Genomic DNA, 15,987 nt, shown 5'->3' with positions numbered 1-15,987 from the left:
GACACACATTACCGGTCAGAGTGACTCATCGTCTCTACAGAGGATCTTTGTCTGAGCCTCACCCAGAGCGCAGAGAAAACATTTCACAAACCAGAGATTCACTCTGATAAAAGAAGCTCACTGAGACCCCAAACATTTAAATCAACATTATGATTCAGTCAAAACTGTAAAATCATTTTAACTGGCTGTGACGTCATCGTTAAATTCAACTCAGCCAATCACAACTGAATAAGTTGACATTTTGGAATTGTGTTGCAGATTTGAGGGACGTTGACATAATGTCGACTTGTTGTGAGTTTTTGTTTTTCCATTTCAAACTTTTCTGTTCAAATATCACCGATGTCAACATGACGTCTCATAATGACGGCACTTCATAATGTTGACATAGCATCTCATAAGGCCAACATCTTATAACACTGTCACAGTATCTCGTGTCAACATCGTCACAGTGTCTCATAATGTCGACATACAATCAAAACAATGAAAAAAGACACAATGCAGGTTTAAAATGGTGCAATACAAATGTTTATTATATGACAAAAATACTGTCACTAACTAATGTCATCTTCATCACCATCGTCATCATCACCATCATCATCATGTGGTGTCTCCTCGTCCAATCAGGACAGACTCTCTGCTCTGTTTAAATCTTATACACAAACATACAGAATTAAATTAACGAGGCCCAAAAACAACCAACTCGTCTTCCTCACTCCTCCTCCTCATCATCATTTAAAGGAGCAGTCCAACAGATTTGTGACGTTTCAGTTTGATCTGAAAGGAGACGAACTGCTCCTTTAAATCATCCTGTTTCTTGTTCTGGGTTTTTTTTCTAAAAGCGGATTTTGTTATTTTCCCGTGAAAAGCAGCGGAGGACAGAAACGTCCCGCTCTTAATCTGTCTCTCTAAGCCCCGCCCCTCTCCACCAGTACCTGTCAGGAGGCAGAGCTTTCCTTTGAAGTTTTTTTTTTAATGTTTTTAAGGCAGCCGATTGGTCGGCGATCACATGTTGTTGAATCCCATCATGCCTTTCATGTTGCCAGCGGCTCCCTGCTGGAACTGACGCATCATCGACTGCAGACCCGCCATACCACCTTAAAAAAAACATGAAATAAATAAAATCATTCTCCTTCAGTCATGTCCTGACGACACAACAGGCCAATGCAAGCTTCATCAACTTCCTGCTGCTCATTTCAAATTAAAAGCATTGATGTAAAAACACCTAGAGGCATTTATTGTGAAGCAGCACTATGTCGACATGGTATCATATACTGTTGACATCTCATAACGCTTACATAGCACCTCATGTCGACATAATCTCTCTTATAGTTGACATATCTCAGACAGACAGACAAACAGACAGACAGACAGACAGACAGGTCTCACCCATGTGGTGCAGGACTCGGGGGTCCATCATTTTGGCCATCTGCTGGTTCAGTTTGGCCATCTGAGACGGGTTCACGTTCTTCGACATGTCTCCTCCTGAGAAAAAACAAACAAACAAACAAACACCTATCAGACACACGTCCAAACCCGGACCGCCCAGTCCCGTCCTACAGACTCCGCCCCCTCCCCCTCTCCGTCCGTCTGTACCTTTAAACAGTCCCTTGATCCCGCCCATCTTCTTGACCATCTGGGCGAACTTGGTGTACTGCGTCAGCAGCTCCTGGACGTCTCTGGTGGCGACCCCGGAGCCCCGGGCCACTCTCTGGATCCTGTTGGGCTGCTTGCTGAACAGTTTGGCTCCGTCTTTACTGTCCAACTCTGAGGACACACCAGTCAAACCAGTCAAACCAGAGAGGGACACAATTAATCGCTTTGATCGATTAGTGTAAAAATTATTGCCAGGTTGATCATGAGTTGAAAAAAAGGTCCAAACACACGGGATTAATTAATCAAGAAAATAATCAGCAGATTAATAGATGTTACATTGATCAACTAATCAATCGATTGATTGACATTTCAGCTGGAGTTCATAGATCTTATCCAGTCAGAAACAAACTGAGACCTGCAACACATCAATCCAACAAGTAGATCTTTTCCTGAGGTCTATCAGGTCAGTAAACACCACGTGAACTGAAGTGGTCCTCTGGTAACACTGTGTGTGTGTGTGTGTGTGTGTGTTACCCTGGTCGTTCATGCTGTCCATGATGGTCATCAGTTTCTTCAGTCTGGCCATTGACTCCTGTTCGTTTCCTTTGCTCATGAAGTCTGTACCGAAGCCGGGAATCATCCCCTGAACGCATCACGGAGAGACAACACAGATCACAGTTCAGTCACAGCGTACAAACATGAGGCGCGTTCAAGACGAGTCAGGCTCGCCACACAATGCGTGGCGGTTAGATTCGTGTCCAACTCGCTCTGACATCATGCACGCACACGCCGGCAAAGGTAACGTCATAAGATCGAGGCGGTCGCAGTATTTAGAGCCAGATGCTGCAGCCGCTCTCCACCGACTGCAAACACCTGACTCTCGCCTGATCGATGAGCTGACGGGCTCTGATTGGCTATCACGTGTTGTGACATGTCGCACAGTTTCACAGGTGACATCAGTCAAGTCATGTGACTCAGGTGTGTTAGTTAGCGTGTTTACCATGATCTGTCCGAAGGGCCCCATCTTCATGATGTTCTGGAACTGCTCGTACATGTCTCTGAGGGTGAACTGACCTGAGAACAGAGGTCACAGGTCACTCGTCGTGCCCACAGTGCGCCGTGTCACGTGTTACAGGTGTGTGAGTGAGTTGTGCGACCCGTACCGTGTTTGAGTTTGTCAATGAGCTCCTCGTTGTCGTCCAGTTTCAGCTCGTTCACCCTGTCGATCAGACCCTCGATGTCTCCCATACCTGAAAACAATCTGTGTTACCAACAGTCGCCAGCAGGTGTCAGTACATCACCACCGTGAACAAACCTGTCGGCTGCGAGAGAGGAAGTTACCGAGCAGTTTGCTGATAAACGGCTGAGTTTTAAACGGCTCGAAGTCGTCGATGTGTTCTCCCGTCCCGATGAAGATGATGGGGCTCCTGGTGGCTGCGACACTGACGCAGACAACAGAAGGAGGACATGAACACAACTCTGAGGAAACCACAGAAGAAGAAACATGAACAGACAGAGCAGACAGTCTTACGCGCTCAGAGCTCCTCCTCCTTTAGCGTGTCCGTCCAGTTTGGTGACGATCACAGACGCCACGTCTACTTTGTCCTTGAAGGCTTTCGCCTGAGACTCACAGGCCTGACCGATAGACGCGTCCATCACGTACACGATGTTGTCTGGTTGCTATGGAAACACGGGCAGATTAATGAGAGATGAGCGAGACGTACTGAGTGTCTATCATAACCTTCTGATGCATTCAGGGACCGGCAGTGCGTTTAGGTACTCACCACAGCGTTGGAGACTTGCAGCATCTCCTCGAACAGCGAGTCTTCCTGTTTGTGTCGTCCACTCGTGTCCACGATGATGATCTCAAAGTTTTCGGCTTTGAACTTCTCCACGCCCTCTGCGGCGATCACCACCGGGTCCATCTCTGTGTAACTGAACACACACACACACACACACACACACACACACACACACAGGTGTGAAACAGCAGCAGACAGCAGGGGGCGCCACCTGTCTGGCCACCGAGGAGTAACTCACCTGCCGTAGAAGGGGATTCTGGCTTTGGTGGCGTTCTGTTTCAGCTGGTCGAAGGCACCTGACGAGGAGATGAGCGGAAAAGGGTTCAGTTTCAGGAAGTGATTGAACCGTCAGCGTGTCATGTGACTGCAGGTGTGTTTACCAGCTCTGAAGGTGTCGGCACAGATCAGGCAGGTCTTCCAGCCTTTTCTCTGGTAGTAATAGGCCAGCTGCAGGAAACAGAAGGAGTCAGACAGACAGACGGACGGACAGACAGACAGACAGACAGACAGACAGACAGACAGACAGACAGAGACTCCTGTCTCCTCCTCAGGCTCTGTGTCAAGCCCCGCCCCTTTGTGGGGTGAAAACAACCACTCTAATTGACAGTAAACACAAATTTGAAAGTTTAAACGCAAAAAATAAGAAAACTGCATCACTTTTTTTTTTTTTTTTTAGCATTTTTTAATCAATTAATCAAGAAAATGATGGACCAATCAACTGATAATCAAAGTAATTGTCACAGGAAACATGTGGAACACCTGACTGGCTGGCTGATTTTACACTGCTCCTTTTCGCCCAAAAGGGGGCGTGGCCGTTCTCAAGACGAGACAGACGGATTGAACGGTTGCTCTCAATGATACGACAAATCAATCAATACTGGGGGGCGGGGGCGGGGCCTAATCTATGAGGGGGTGGGGTTATGTGTCAGGTGTCACCTTGGAGCAGGTTGTAGTTTTCCCGCTGCCCTGCAGACCAACAAACATGATGACGTTGTTCTTTCCTTTCGTGGGAGTCCAGGCCTTCACACCGGGGTCGACCAGCTGCAAACACACACACACACACACACACACACACACACACACACACACACACACACACACACATCAGTAATCCCGAGTCTAGTTTTGTTTAGTTTGATCTGAACATTTTCTATCAGATTAAAGTCTTCCAGGACTTTTCCAGGCCTGATGGTCTGACCTTGACCAGCTCCTTGAAGACGGCGTGTTGGATCATCCTCCTCTTGTTCAGACCCGAGGCCATTTCCTCCAGATCTATGGCAGACCTGCAGGGACAAACACCACACAGAGAGAGGACGCGGTGAGAGACGCACCTGAACGCCTCGTCCACTTTAACGACTTCAACTGTAGGATCTTTGATATATTTTATAGATCCGTCCTGTTGGGTTTCTATTATTATTATTATTATTATTATTATTATCATTATTATTATTATTATTATTATCTATAACTTTCAGTTTCTGGTTTTTCAGTACCTTCCAGTTAGTTTCAGTTGTGGCTTCAGACAGTTTATAAAAATTTGTTTAGTTAAAAATAAAGAGACAAAAAGTAATATTAAATCAAATTGACCCTTTGCTAAGTTCCCCCTTCTTTAGTTACTGTTGCTATGACTACTAAACCTTTCATTCTCACTTGGTATTTATTCAGTTTACGGTGATATCGGCAGCAGACTGGCAGCAACTGTTGAAACTCGAGGTCTGTGATTCCTCAGACGTTAAACAAAAGCAGATTCTCATTTCCAGCTGATGACGGTGGATTTTGTCACTAAAATAGCAGATTTCATAAATGTAGCTGGCTGATGTAAGCTAATGCTAATGCTAACTCCTTGAGTCAGCTGAGAGTCTCCAGCTGATGTTTTAATGTTTCCATCTGACACGTTTTAAAACAAGAACCCTGTGAAAGTGTTTATGTAAAGTTAGCTAACAGCTGCGTACATGATATAACATTAATGCTAACAGACTGAGGCTAAAGCTAGCTTACATCTCAGCTAACACTGGTCAGATGGTGAAATACAGCAGGTATATCTACATGATAGATGACAGAAATACACTCATTAACGTGGGAAAAGGAAGAGCAGGGACTCGATTAGTGCAGCGGACCTTGAGACGGGTCACCCAGCCAGACCAGCTGGACCACGATCACCACAGGAAGAGAACCGGGACAAGAGCTAAGCTAACCCGGCTTAGACCAGAGACAGCGAGCCAGAGAGAGATGCATCTTTAATTCTTCATCAGCCCTCATCCTCCTCCTCAAACCTCCACAGAACAAATGATGCAGTGGATCTAACAAGTTTGACTGGAGGGAAAGTTAAAGCTAGCATTAGTTAGCCAGACATGCTAACGTTTGTAGTTTATTTTAGAGCATTCACCATGTGTGCTCTTGTGCTTCTTGTTTTTGAGAGACGACAAAAAAAGATGCCACCGTCCAGATGAGGCTTAGTGAAGGATCGACTGTATCGCCAATTAGAAAATAAAACATTCGCCTGATTTGATATGATTTATAGCATAAACCCCGCCCACTTCTGGTCTTCTCTCTGAACCACATGCACATGGACAGAACTGGACCAGGTTCAGATCCTGGATCAGGCGCTTGAACTCACTTGACGTTCTCTCTCAGCTGTTTGACCAGTTTGATGTTGACGTCGGCCTCCAGCAGAGCGGCGCACACCTCCTTCAACATGGCGTTTAACACCTGAAACAGACAGACAATCTTACAGGACGGACTTTGAAGACTGATTCCAGTATTTTTCAGACCAATTATATTTCAAATAGACTAATTATTAGTTAAAATGTGTCCACAAAGCAATTTTTCTAGCAGAAAGCAGCTGGCAGGGAGCTGTGAAGTGTGTGTGTGCGGCGCACATGGGTTGGACATTATGATTGAAATTAGCTACGAAGCTAACGTAATGCTACGTTAACAGAGGCTTTGACAACACAGCTGAACAACATGTATTGTTTATGTCTAACACAGCTTCTCCTCCATTTTATTGGTTACCAGGGTGACGAGTCTCCGTCTGAATCTGCTTTACGATTGGACAAAAAAAATCCCTGCTACACCCACTAACATCCAGCTTTTCTGTTCAGCAGGAAAAGGTCCAATCAGCATTCAGTCCTGGGTCACATGAATCCAATGAGCAGTGACGGAAACGTGACAGAGTGTGTGATTCGTTGCCCGTACGAAAAAAAAAACACTGCCTGACTTTTATCTGTCGTTTTATTTGTCATTTCACAAAGAAATAACATGAGACAGGAGACGTCTTTGGATGTTTGGTCACATGACCTCACAGGTACCTCCTCGTTGATGATGGTGGCGTTGCTGAGTGACCTCAGCGCCGAGGTGATCTTCCTCCCCAGGTCAGCCAACACCATGATGGCGTCTGAAGAGATCCTGAAACGGACACGACAGCAACACCTCAGATCCACATCAGGTCACATGGTCCGACAGCCACTCAGTGATTGGACAGATTTCAAAAACTTTTCAAGGTGCATTTTTAAGCTTTTCGAGCTCCTTATAGCTCAAAGATAAATGATATGTTTATATACATTTTAAAAAAAAAGATTATTTCACTTCTTCAAAAACACACAGTTCTACAGGAGGGAGACAAATTAAAGGAAACACAAAGTTTCATTTACATTTTCAAAACATCTGTAAAGTGCAGCCGACTCTGTTAAGCCGCCGGTTACTAATAAAGATGAACAATTAATCCAAATTTCTGCAAATTTCAAATCACAGAAGGTGCAATATTTCTTAAAGGGGAAACGTGTCTTTAAACTTTTAAATGAATGAATGTGGTGAGACAAAGCTGATCTGACGTCAGCTACGTTTTCAGTGCCGTTAACCTTCTTAAAGAATCTGAACCAGTGTTTCCTAAACTTTGTTTCTAGTGAATAAATGTTCCTGTCCACTTTTCTGCATCACCTTACATTATTTTGACAGATGCATAAACACATGAAACGCTTTCTAAATAAAAAAAATTAATGCATTAAGTTTGAGTTAACGTGTCGTCTCACTGTTTTCATTTCCTGTCTTCAAGAAAACAAACTTAAAAAAAAGTTTAAACAACTTAAAATTTCAGAGGAGCTCACTTCAAAGACTTTACTCAATATTTGAAACACAATGTTTGGATTTCTAAAACTCAAAGATTCGAGTTTATCTAAAGAACAACAGTAAATTATCTCAACTAAATATTAGTCGGCAAAACGTTTTTAAAACTTAAGAGCTGGAGTTGAGCTCAAAACTCAATTTATTGAGGTAAGTTGCCTTGAAATTTGGAATTTTCTTGACTGTGTAAGTTTTTAGTGTAAAACATTTGAGCTGCTTCGTTGACAAAAATAGTCGAGACGACTCAAAATTTCAAGGCAGCGTTCTGCAGCAGAAGTCTGAGTTCTGAGTCCGACTCAAACTCTCAAGTTTTAAAATAAACTTTAAAAAGTTTTGCTGACCTATAATCTTTAGTTGAGATCGTTGACTTTTTTTCTTAGATTAAACTTGAATCTTTGACTTTTAGAAACTCAAAAAAAAACTTTTTGACAATTTTTTGAGTCTCTAAAACTCAAAAGATGAAAGTTTATGTAAAGAATAAAAGTACATTAGGAGTTTGAGTTGACGCAGGTCCATGTTCAATTCTATTTTTCCAACCCTTGACAAGATCGTGACAGGATTAATTAATTGATTAATCAAGAAAGTCATCGACAGGTGAATCAGCTGCAGCTCTAAGTTTAATGCCAGTTTTTAATTTAATTGTCTATATCAGATATAAACAGGTGATGTAAACACATCGACTTACCGTGTGTTCCACCCGAAATCTGTGTGTGTTGAGGGGAACCCCCCTACTGAGCACGCTCAGTGAGTCAGCAGGTCAGCTGACAGGCGAAGGTTACAGCACGCAGCCACACACTTCCTGACCTGCGCAGAGGAGACAGAGACAAGTCAATAAACACCAAGACTTGTAAGCACCCGTCCCCTAAATGTGACGTCAAAGTACATTTTTAACAGCGTAGTCGTGGTCAGTCTGTTCTGCTGGGTTTTTCCGTATTTTCTGACATTTTATGGACCAAACAACTGATCGATTAGCAGAAGAATTATTGCCAGATTGATCACCTGAAAACAGGTGGAGCTTTGGACCTATTTTTCAATTGACAACACTGTGACATGATGAACTTTTCATGAATTCCTCCGGCGTGGGATCAATAAAGTTTCTCTTGTCTTTGAGTGAAAAACTTCAACAGATCAACAGATGTGAAGGAGAAGAGCAGCGTCGACAATAAAGAGCAGAAACCACAGATTTAACAACAACGATCTTATTCAACTTTTTATTACAAATACAGAAGACAGTGTGTGAGAGTCGCTTTGCTTTTTAAAAATCTAAAACATTTTACGATATCTGACCTAAACAAAGATGTTTTTTTTAGTATTTTGACACATTTCACCTTGAACAAATCCTGCACAGCCAGAGAGTGACTTTACTGTGCAGCTCTGACGTCAAATTTTTGTTCACTACATGATCCCACATTTCATAGTTTTGATGCCTCCAGTATTAATCTATAAATCAATAAAGAAAAAACACGGAATGAACACGTGTCCAAACTTTTGATACTTTTCTGGACCAAATAATTTAATTAGTTAAGGTTTCAAGTCAAAATGGCTGCTGTGAAAAAGGTTATTACAGATAACTGCTGAACTTTCAGATCTTTATTTTCTGCACTGAATTACAGCGAGTCGTATCGATAAGAGCATCGATAGGTATCGATAAAAGCCTACCGACCACAGAGTCGCTGTGATTAATGTTAAAACCTGATTTATTTAAACCAACAAACCAAAAAAACGTCAATAATGATTTTCTGCGGTTGTTGGAAACTACAGACGGACATATGGTTTATAATGGATGATGTAACTGATCGATAACAGTTCAGGATCAAGATGATCGGTTTGTGATGCGGCTTTTTAAACCAAAAACAAACATTTACTTTTAAACTTTTTCATCATGTTGAGCACAGTCCGTCTCTAATTACATCATAGGATCGATAATCTAGCTGACCGATCGTCTATTTATCAGGTTATTGTCGGGTTTTTTTTTTTCAGTTTCACACCAACATCATGTCAGCTGTTTATCTGCTAACGTTAGCTTAGCAGTTAGCATTTAGCTTCTATCGCTGGTTTACAGAGAGGAGGTTAGCAGTTAGCTCAGTTAGCTGAGTGTTAGCTGTGTGTGTGTGGCTGTCAGACACACTTATGTGCGTATCAGGATCAATAACGGCGTCGGTTACATATTAATAGACGGTATCGGCCGTTTCTTACCGTCTGTCGGTGTGTTTGATCAACGGCAGCAGAAAAACACCGAAACTCTCAGAGGAACGTCATCCAATCAGACCCGACCCGGAAACACTTCTTCTTCTTCGTCTTCTTCTTCTTCTTCTTCTTCTTCTTCTTCTTCTTTCCGTTTTATGGCGGGTGGCAACCACCTTTTAGGTGCATTACCGCCACCTACTGTGTTGGAGTGTGGACCAGAGGTAGAATGAGGAAAAAAATAGATTATTTCTTCTTCTTCTTCTTCTTCTTCTTCTTCTTCTTCTTCTTCTTCTTCTTCTTCTTCTTCCGCCGCCACCTGCCGGTCTGTTCTGAGGACCAGGACCCGAACTACATGTATTTTTTTCTAATAATAAAGTTTTTTTTTCTCTTGTAGATCAATTCGTCTTTTCAGCTTTCATAACTTATAATGATCAAGTTATTCTGACTCTAACGTATGAAAATATAAAGTTTGGTCTCCAGTTTGGGAATAATTTAATTATTTTATATGTATATTATATGTATTTCATACATGAATGTTGTTTCTTAAAATCTATTCACACATTTTCTCCATATCCAAACAAGATAATACTATAATAATGATAATAATAATGATAATGATAATGATAATGATAATAATAATAATAATAATAATAATAATAATATCTATGTACTTTTCTTTTTTCTTAGAATTTATTCTTTATTTGCTCAGTCAGTTGTTCTATTGTGAAGTGTATTATCTTGAATATGACTTGTGCTTTTTTGTTTGTCTGATAACAATGATCAATAAAATAATAAATCAATTTCAAATCATTATTCACCTCCAGCTTTAATGAGAGAATTCAGCACATGAAAGACTTGTTAGAATACTGTTCATGTTTTCATGATAAAAGTTCCAGCAAATATATTTACAACACACACAACACATAACAAAATGAATTTGTCTTTTTTTTAGCATTGATTTTTATCTGTAAACTGTAAACAGATTTACCTCAATAAAGTTTTCAAAAGAAAAGATACACAACTGCTTCCGGGGTTTATTTCCTTTTTAAGGTGGTCTGAACCGTTGATGTAGAATCGTTCGTTTTTTAGTCTGATCGTCTTTTAACAGTCTCACCTGTGGTTACGTCACATCAGCCGAGCAGGTAAAGACAGTAAATGTCTCCCAGCTGTCGTTGTGTCTGATGGTCACAGCTGATGGATCAGCTCAGTCTGCAGGTTCCACCTTAAAAATGTCGGACACGTTGCTGCTGCTGCTGCTGCTGCAGAGCGGAGCTGAGCGTGAACCGGAAGTCGGTTTGAAACCAGTTCAGTTTGTTCACATTCACAGAGTGAACATGGATTTAAGTGAAGCGAAGTCACAAGTGAAGCAGCTGCTTAACAAAGTGAAGCCGAGTGACCTGAAGAGACTCATCAGCTGGATCAGAGACACAGGTATACACACACACACACACACACACACACACACACACTCTCAGGTAAACTCCCCTGCTGTAACGTCACCGACCCTCTGACTATTGATTATATATGATTATTGATTTATTTATTGAGTTTTGTTAGTATTGACCCCTGTGGACCTCTGTACCTGTTGACCTGCTGTTTGTTTGTTTGTTTGTTTGTTTGTTGTTTGTTGTTTCAGACGAGTTTGATGAGCTGCTGTCAGACAACAAGACAGCGATTCTACGAAACATCTCTGATGAGCTGAGAGAACGTCTGCCGCAGAACGCCATGTTCCCCTCAGAGACCACTGCACACTGCAAGGTACTGCAGTACTGCTGTATTACTACTGCAACACTATTGCAACACTACTGCAACACTACTGTAATACTACCGTAACACTACTGCAAAACTATTGCAATTCTACTGCAACACTACTGCAATACAATTGCAACAGTATTGCAATACTATTGCAATACTACTCTAACACTACTGCAACACTATTGCAATACTACTCTAACACTACTGCAACACTATTGCAATACTGCTGCAACACTACTGCAACACTTCTGCAACACTACTGCAATACTATTGCAATACTGCCGCAAAACTACTGCAACACTACTGCAATACTATGCAATACTGCTGCAACACTATTGCAATACTACTGCAACACTATTGCAATACTACTCTAACACTACTGCAACACTATTGCAATACTGCCGCAACACTGCCGCAACACTGCTGCAACACTACTGCAATACTACTGCAACACTATTGCAATACTACTCTAACACTACTGCAACACTACTGCAACACTATTGCAATACTGCTGCAACACTATTGCAATACTACTCTAACACTACTGCAACACTATTGCAATACTACTCTAACACTACTGCAACACTATTGCAATACTGCTGCAACACTATTGCAATACTACTCTAACACTACTGCAACACTATTGCAATACTGCTGCAACACTATTGCAATACTACTCTAACACTACTGCAACACTGCTGCAACACTACTGCAATACTACTCTAACACTACTGCAACACTATTGCAATACTACTGCAGTCGTTCTGCACACTGCCAGGTACTGTAGTACTGTGTGTTTGTAGTCGATGGATGGTGCTGACAGAAGCTGTGACTTGTTGTCACAGCTTGTTGACCACAGTGATGAAGAGGATGACGATGTTGTTTATGTTGATGAAGATGATGATGATGTTTCAGATGCAGCAGCGTTCTCGACCCACGCTCCACGTCGACAGCTTCCTGTACGATGAAGACGAGGTGGACTCTCTGTGTGAGGAGGGAACGTTGAGTCGGTCGTACTGTCTCACCTGTGGATCCTACAGAACCGCGCCTCTGGGTCAGAACACTTCACCTTCATCATCACCTTCATCACCTCTGACCCTGTTGTTTACCTCTTCCTCCTCCTCCTTCTCCTCCTCCTCCTGCAGACTTCATCTCTCACTCGTTCTCCATCTCAGAGCTTCAGTTCCTGTTCGAGAACGTTCTTCCAGACCTGAGTGGACGAATGTTGGTGGACGTGGGCTCCAGACTGGGAGCTGTTCTATATGGGGTCAGTAGAACCCAGAGGAACACAGCAGAACTCAGCAGAGTTTAGTCAGTAACGTGTGTGTGTGTGTGTGTGTGTGTGTGTGTGTGTGTGTCTTCAGGGTTATGTGTTCAGCTCGTCCTCTCAGCTGATCGGCGTGGAACTCAGTCAAGATTTTGTCAAACTGCAGAACGACATTGTGCACAAATATCAGCTGATGGACAGAATCAAGGTTCTCACGCGCACACACACACACACACACACACACACACACACAGACACACACACACACACACACTGCAGTGCAACATGTTACCACAGGTTATAAAGGAACAGGGTAGAACCCAGCCAACAGTAGAACCAGGAGTTCTGATGACTTTGTGTTCTCCTGCAGGTTCTCCACACCGATGTCTGCCTGCAGAACGCTCTGCTGCAGAACACTGATGTTCTCATCATGAACAACGTCTTTGAGTTCTTCATGGAACCAAGTGAACAAGTCAGGTCAGGATACACACTGACAGACACACACACACACACACACACACACACACTGAGGCCAGAGATGAACCTGTTCTTTAATCGTGGGTTCTTGGACACACAGCATCAATATTTAAAGATGTGCACAACCAGGTACACGAGGCGGCTGTGACGTACACAACAACACGTTAAAGTTAAACAACAACAACAACAACAACAACAACGACAGAAAATAAACTAAACATGCAAACAGATGAAGCAGCAGAAGAACATGTCGGTTCTGTTAGAATCATTACAAACGTTCTCCAGGAACAAAACCTGCAAGTTCTGCTGTTTCACGACAGCTCTCTCTCTCTGTGTGTGTGTGTGTGTGTGTGTGTGTGTGTGTGTGTGTGTGTGTGTGTGTGTGGTCAGAGCGTGGAGGTTCATCATGGAGAACTTCAGAAGGAAAGGATCTTTGCTGGTCACAGTTCCCAGTCTGCAGGAGAGTCTGAACACACTGCAGGTAGAACACACACACACACACACACACACACACACACACACACACACACGCGGCACAGATGCAGTGTCTCACACACACACACACACACACACACACACACACGGCACAGATGCAGTGTCACACACACACACACACACACACACACACACACACACACACACACACACATACACACACACACACACACACACACACACACATACACACACACACACGGCACAGATGCAGTGTCACACACACACACACACACACACACACACACACACACACATACACACACACACACGGCACAGATGCAGTGTCTCACACACACACACACACACACACACACACACACGGCACAGATGCAGTGTCACACACACACACACACACACACACACACACACACACACACATACACACACACACACACACACACACACACACACATGTGGCACAGATGCAGTGTCACACACACACACACACACACACACACACACACACACACACATACACACACACACACACACACACACACACACACGGCACAGATGCAGTGTGTCAGCTGACTCAGGCTCCATCATGTCCACTCTTCCCACTCATTGTGTCTGGGAGCGGTGGTGCAGTGCATTCTGGGAGAAACACAGTGTTGCGTTGGTCTCCTCATTTGCACAAAGTTGAGGTCAAGGCAACTTTATGCAAATCAGGAACGTCCACTGCGTGACTCGCCGCCCCTGGAGAACCTCCCACAATCATCACTGACGGTACAAACACTGCGGAGCGTTTAAAGGGACAGTTCACTCAAAAATCTTCCAGAAACTTCCCCTCGTTTTCACAGTCAAGGATCCCAAACCTAGTATTTTTTTAAATTTTATTTTAGGGTGAACTGTCCCTTTTTAAAGGTCTAAAGTTGCACTGGTGAAAAGAAGAGGAAACGCATCATCACAGTTAGTGTCTGACTCTTGTGACGGCTTTTGTGTGTGACTATTACTTTTATTTTATTTACTAATGATTCTTTTCATTATCGGTTAATCTCTCAGTCATTTTTGATGACTGATTGATTGATTAGTTGTTTGGTCCAAATGTCGACTGAAAAATGTGTCCAAACGTGAAAACTCCACCTGTTTTCACGTTTGGACACATTTTTCAATCACAGATCAATCTGACAATCATTTTTCCACTAATCGATTAGTTGCTTCCTTGTTTTAGTCTCTGACTGACGGTATTAAACCTGTTGTGTTTGTGTCCGGCAGGAGGCGCTGCAGCCCGGCTGGGTGGAGGAACTTCCTGTGGACTACGACGTCTACCTGGGCAGAGACACAGACCCCGACGCTCTGAGACAGATCCACCTGTACAGAGTCCTCTGAACAAGAGTTCTGCAGGTTCTTCAGTCCTGCATCGGTTCTCTGTGACTGCCAGCTTTCAAAAACATTGGTATGAACAAAGACGGGTGGCGTGACAGCTCCACGTGGCCCCCTGGTGGCTGGCTGCAGTATCTTAAACCCCGCCCCCTCGGCTAAAGTAAGAACTGACCGGAACAAGACGGCAGCGCTCGTCTGACTGGCCTGTGATCAGTCCAGTCAGTAAAGACTTGAATGACGAGTAAATCCTCCTCGTACCTGCGATCGTCCCCCGTAATGGTCATGTTGTCATGGAAATGTGTGAACCAGTCTAAACTGGTTTGACTTGTGTTAGTTTGTAATAAAGAGCAGGAACCGACTCCGATGATTCTACTGAACACGGATTCTGTTAATCGGTTAAGTATCTCATGTTTTTTTTTTCCCAGGACGGTGAAGACATGACCTGCCTACTCAGACTCTGATTGGCTAACGGAGAAAATATTTCTTTAAACACAAACAGGCACGCTGCAATGCCTGTTCAATATAGTGGTGTTTACATGCACGTGGCTGCTGATTGGGTAACACCTCGGACACTCCCACCATTTATAAAAGCCTGATGTTTTTATCTTAAACCGACCCAGGTGATGAGAACCAGCCAATCACAGCAGGGCAGGTCGTTTAATCTGAAAACAAAGCGCACCGTTTTTCTACAGTTTCTGGGTTTAATGACACCTTTCCTCAAAATGTTTCCCAAGTGGTGACCAGCGGGCCGTCAGGTCCATTTTCCCTTGTTTTGGCGGGCGCGTCAGCAGTATTACCCAATCAGCTGCGACGAGAAAAAAAAAACAGTGTGTGTATAATTCAAAAATCAACTTGTTTCAGGGAGAGTAAAGTCACTCCATGTTCTGAGCGTTGTCGGTGATTTTAGTGACAAAGAAAAAAGTGACACCTGGGAGGTTTTTCACAAAAACTCAGAACAAAACGATA

General features: G+C 43.2%; 2 protein-coding genes across 2 annotated transcripts; one reads left to right on the top strand and one right to left on the bottom strand.

The window, feature by feature from the left end:
- Nucleotides 1-502: 502 nt before the first annotated feature.
- srp54 (signal recognition particle 54) lies at nt 503-8,345 on the bottom strand. The gene is made up of 16 exons (XM_084743122.1): nt 8,200-8,345; nt 6,704-6,800; nt 6,013-6,104; nt 4,594-4,678; nt 4,332-4,436; nt 3,776-3,842; nt 3,634-3,691; nt 3,378-3,528; nt 3,125-3,273; nt 2,935-3,035; nt 2,757-2,843; nt 2,594-2,667; nt 2,128-2,236; nt 1,594-1,764; nt 1,387-1,482; nt 503-1,094 (listed from the first exon to the last, which is right to left on the bottom strand). The coding sequence occupies exons 2-16, from the start codon at nt 6,779-6,781 to the stop codon at nt 1,003-1,005; spliced, it is 1,515 nt and encodes a 504-aa protein (XP_084599248.1). The 5' UTR covers nt 6,782-6,800; nt 8,200-8,345; the 3' UTR covers nt 503-1,002.
- Nucleotides 8,346-10,961: 2,616 nt separating this feature from the next.
- LOC146310372 (uncharacterized) lies at nt 10,962-15,168 on the top strand. The gene is made up of 8 exons (XM_084742590.1): nt 10,962-11,132; nt 11,338-11,459; nt 12,372-12,510; nt 12,602-12,723; nt 12,821-12,931; nt 13,094-13,200; nt 13,591-13,681; nt 14,914-15,168. Exons 1-8 carry the CDS (start codon nt 11,036-11,038, stop codon nt 15,025-15,027), a joined length of 903 nt encoding a protein of 300 aa, XP_084598716.1. The 5' UTR covers nt 10,962-11,035; the 3' UTR covers nt 15,028-15,168.
- The last annotated feature ends 819 nt before the right edge of the window (nt 15,169-15,987 follow it).

The sequence above is a fragment of the Lutjanus erythropterus genome, chromosome 18 (assembly GCF_056507025.1).
Source record: "Lutjanus erythropterus isolate fLutEry1 chromosome 18, fLutEry1.hap2, whole genome shotgun sequence".
NCBI lineage: Eukaryota > Metazoa > Chordata > Actinopteri > Lutjaniformes > Lutjanidae > Lutjanus > Lutjanus erythropterus.
Note: the sequence above shows the minus strand (reverse complement) of the source record. Positions and strands in the feature narration are given on the sequence as shown.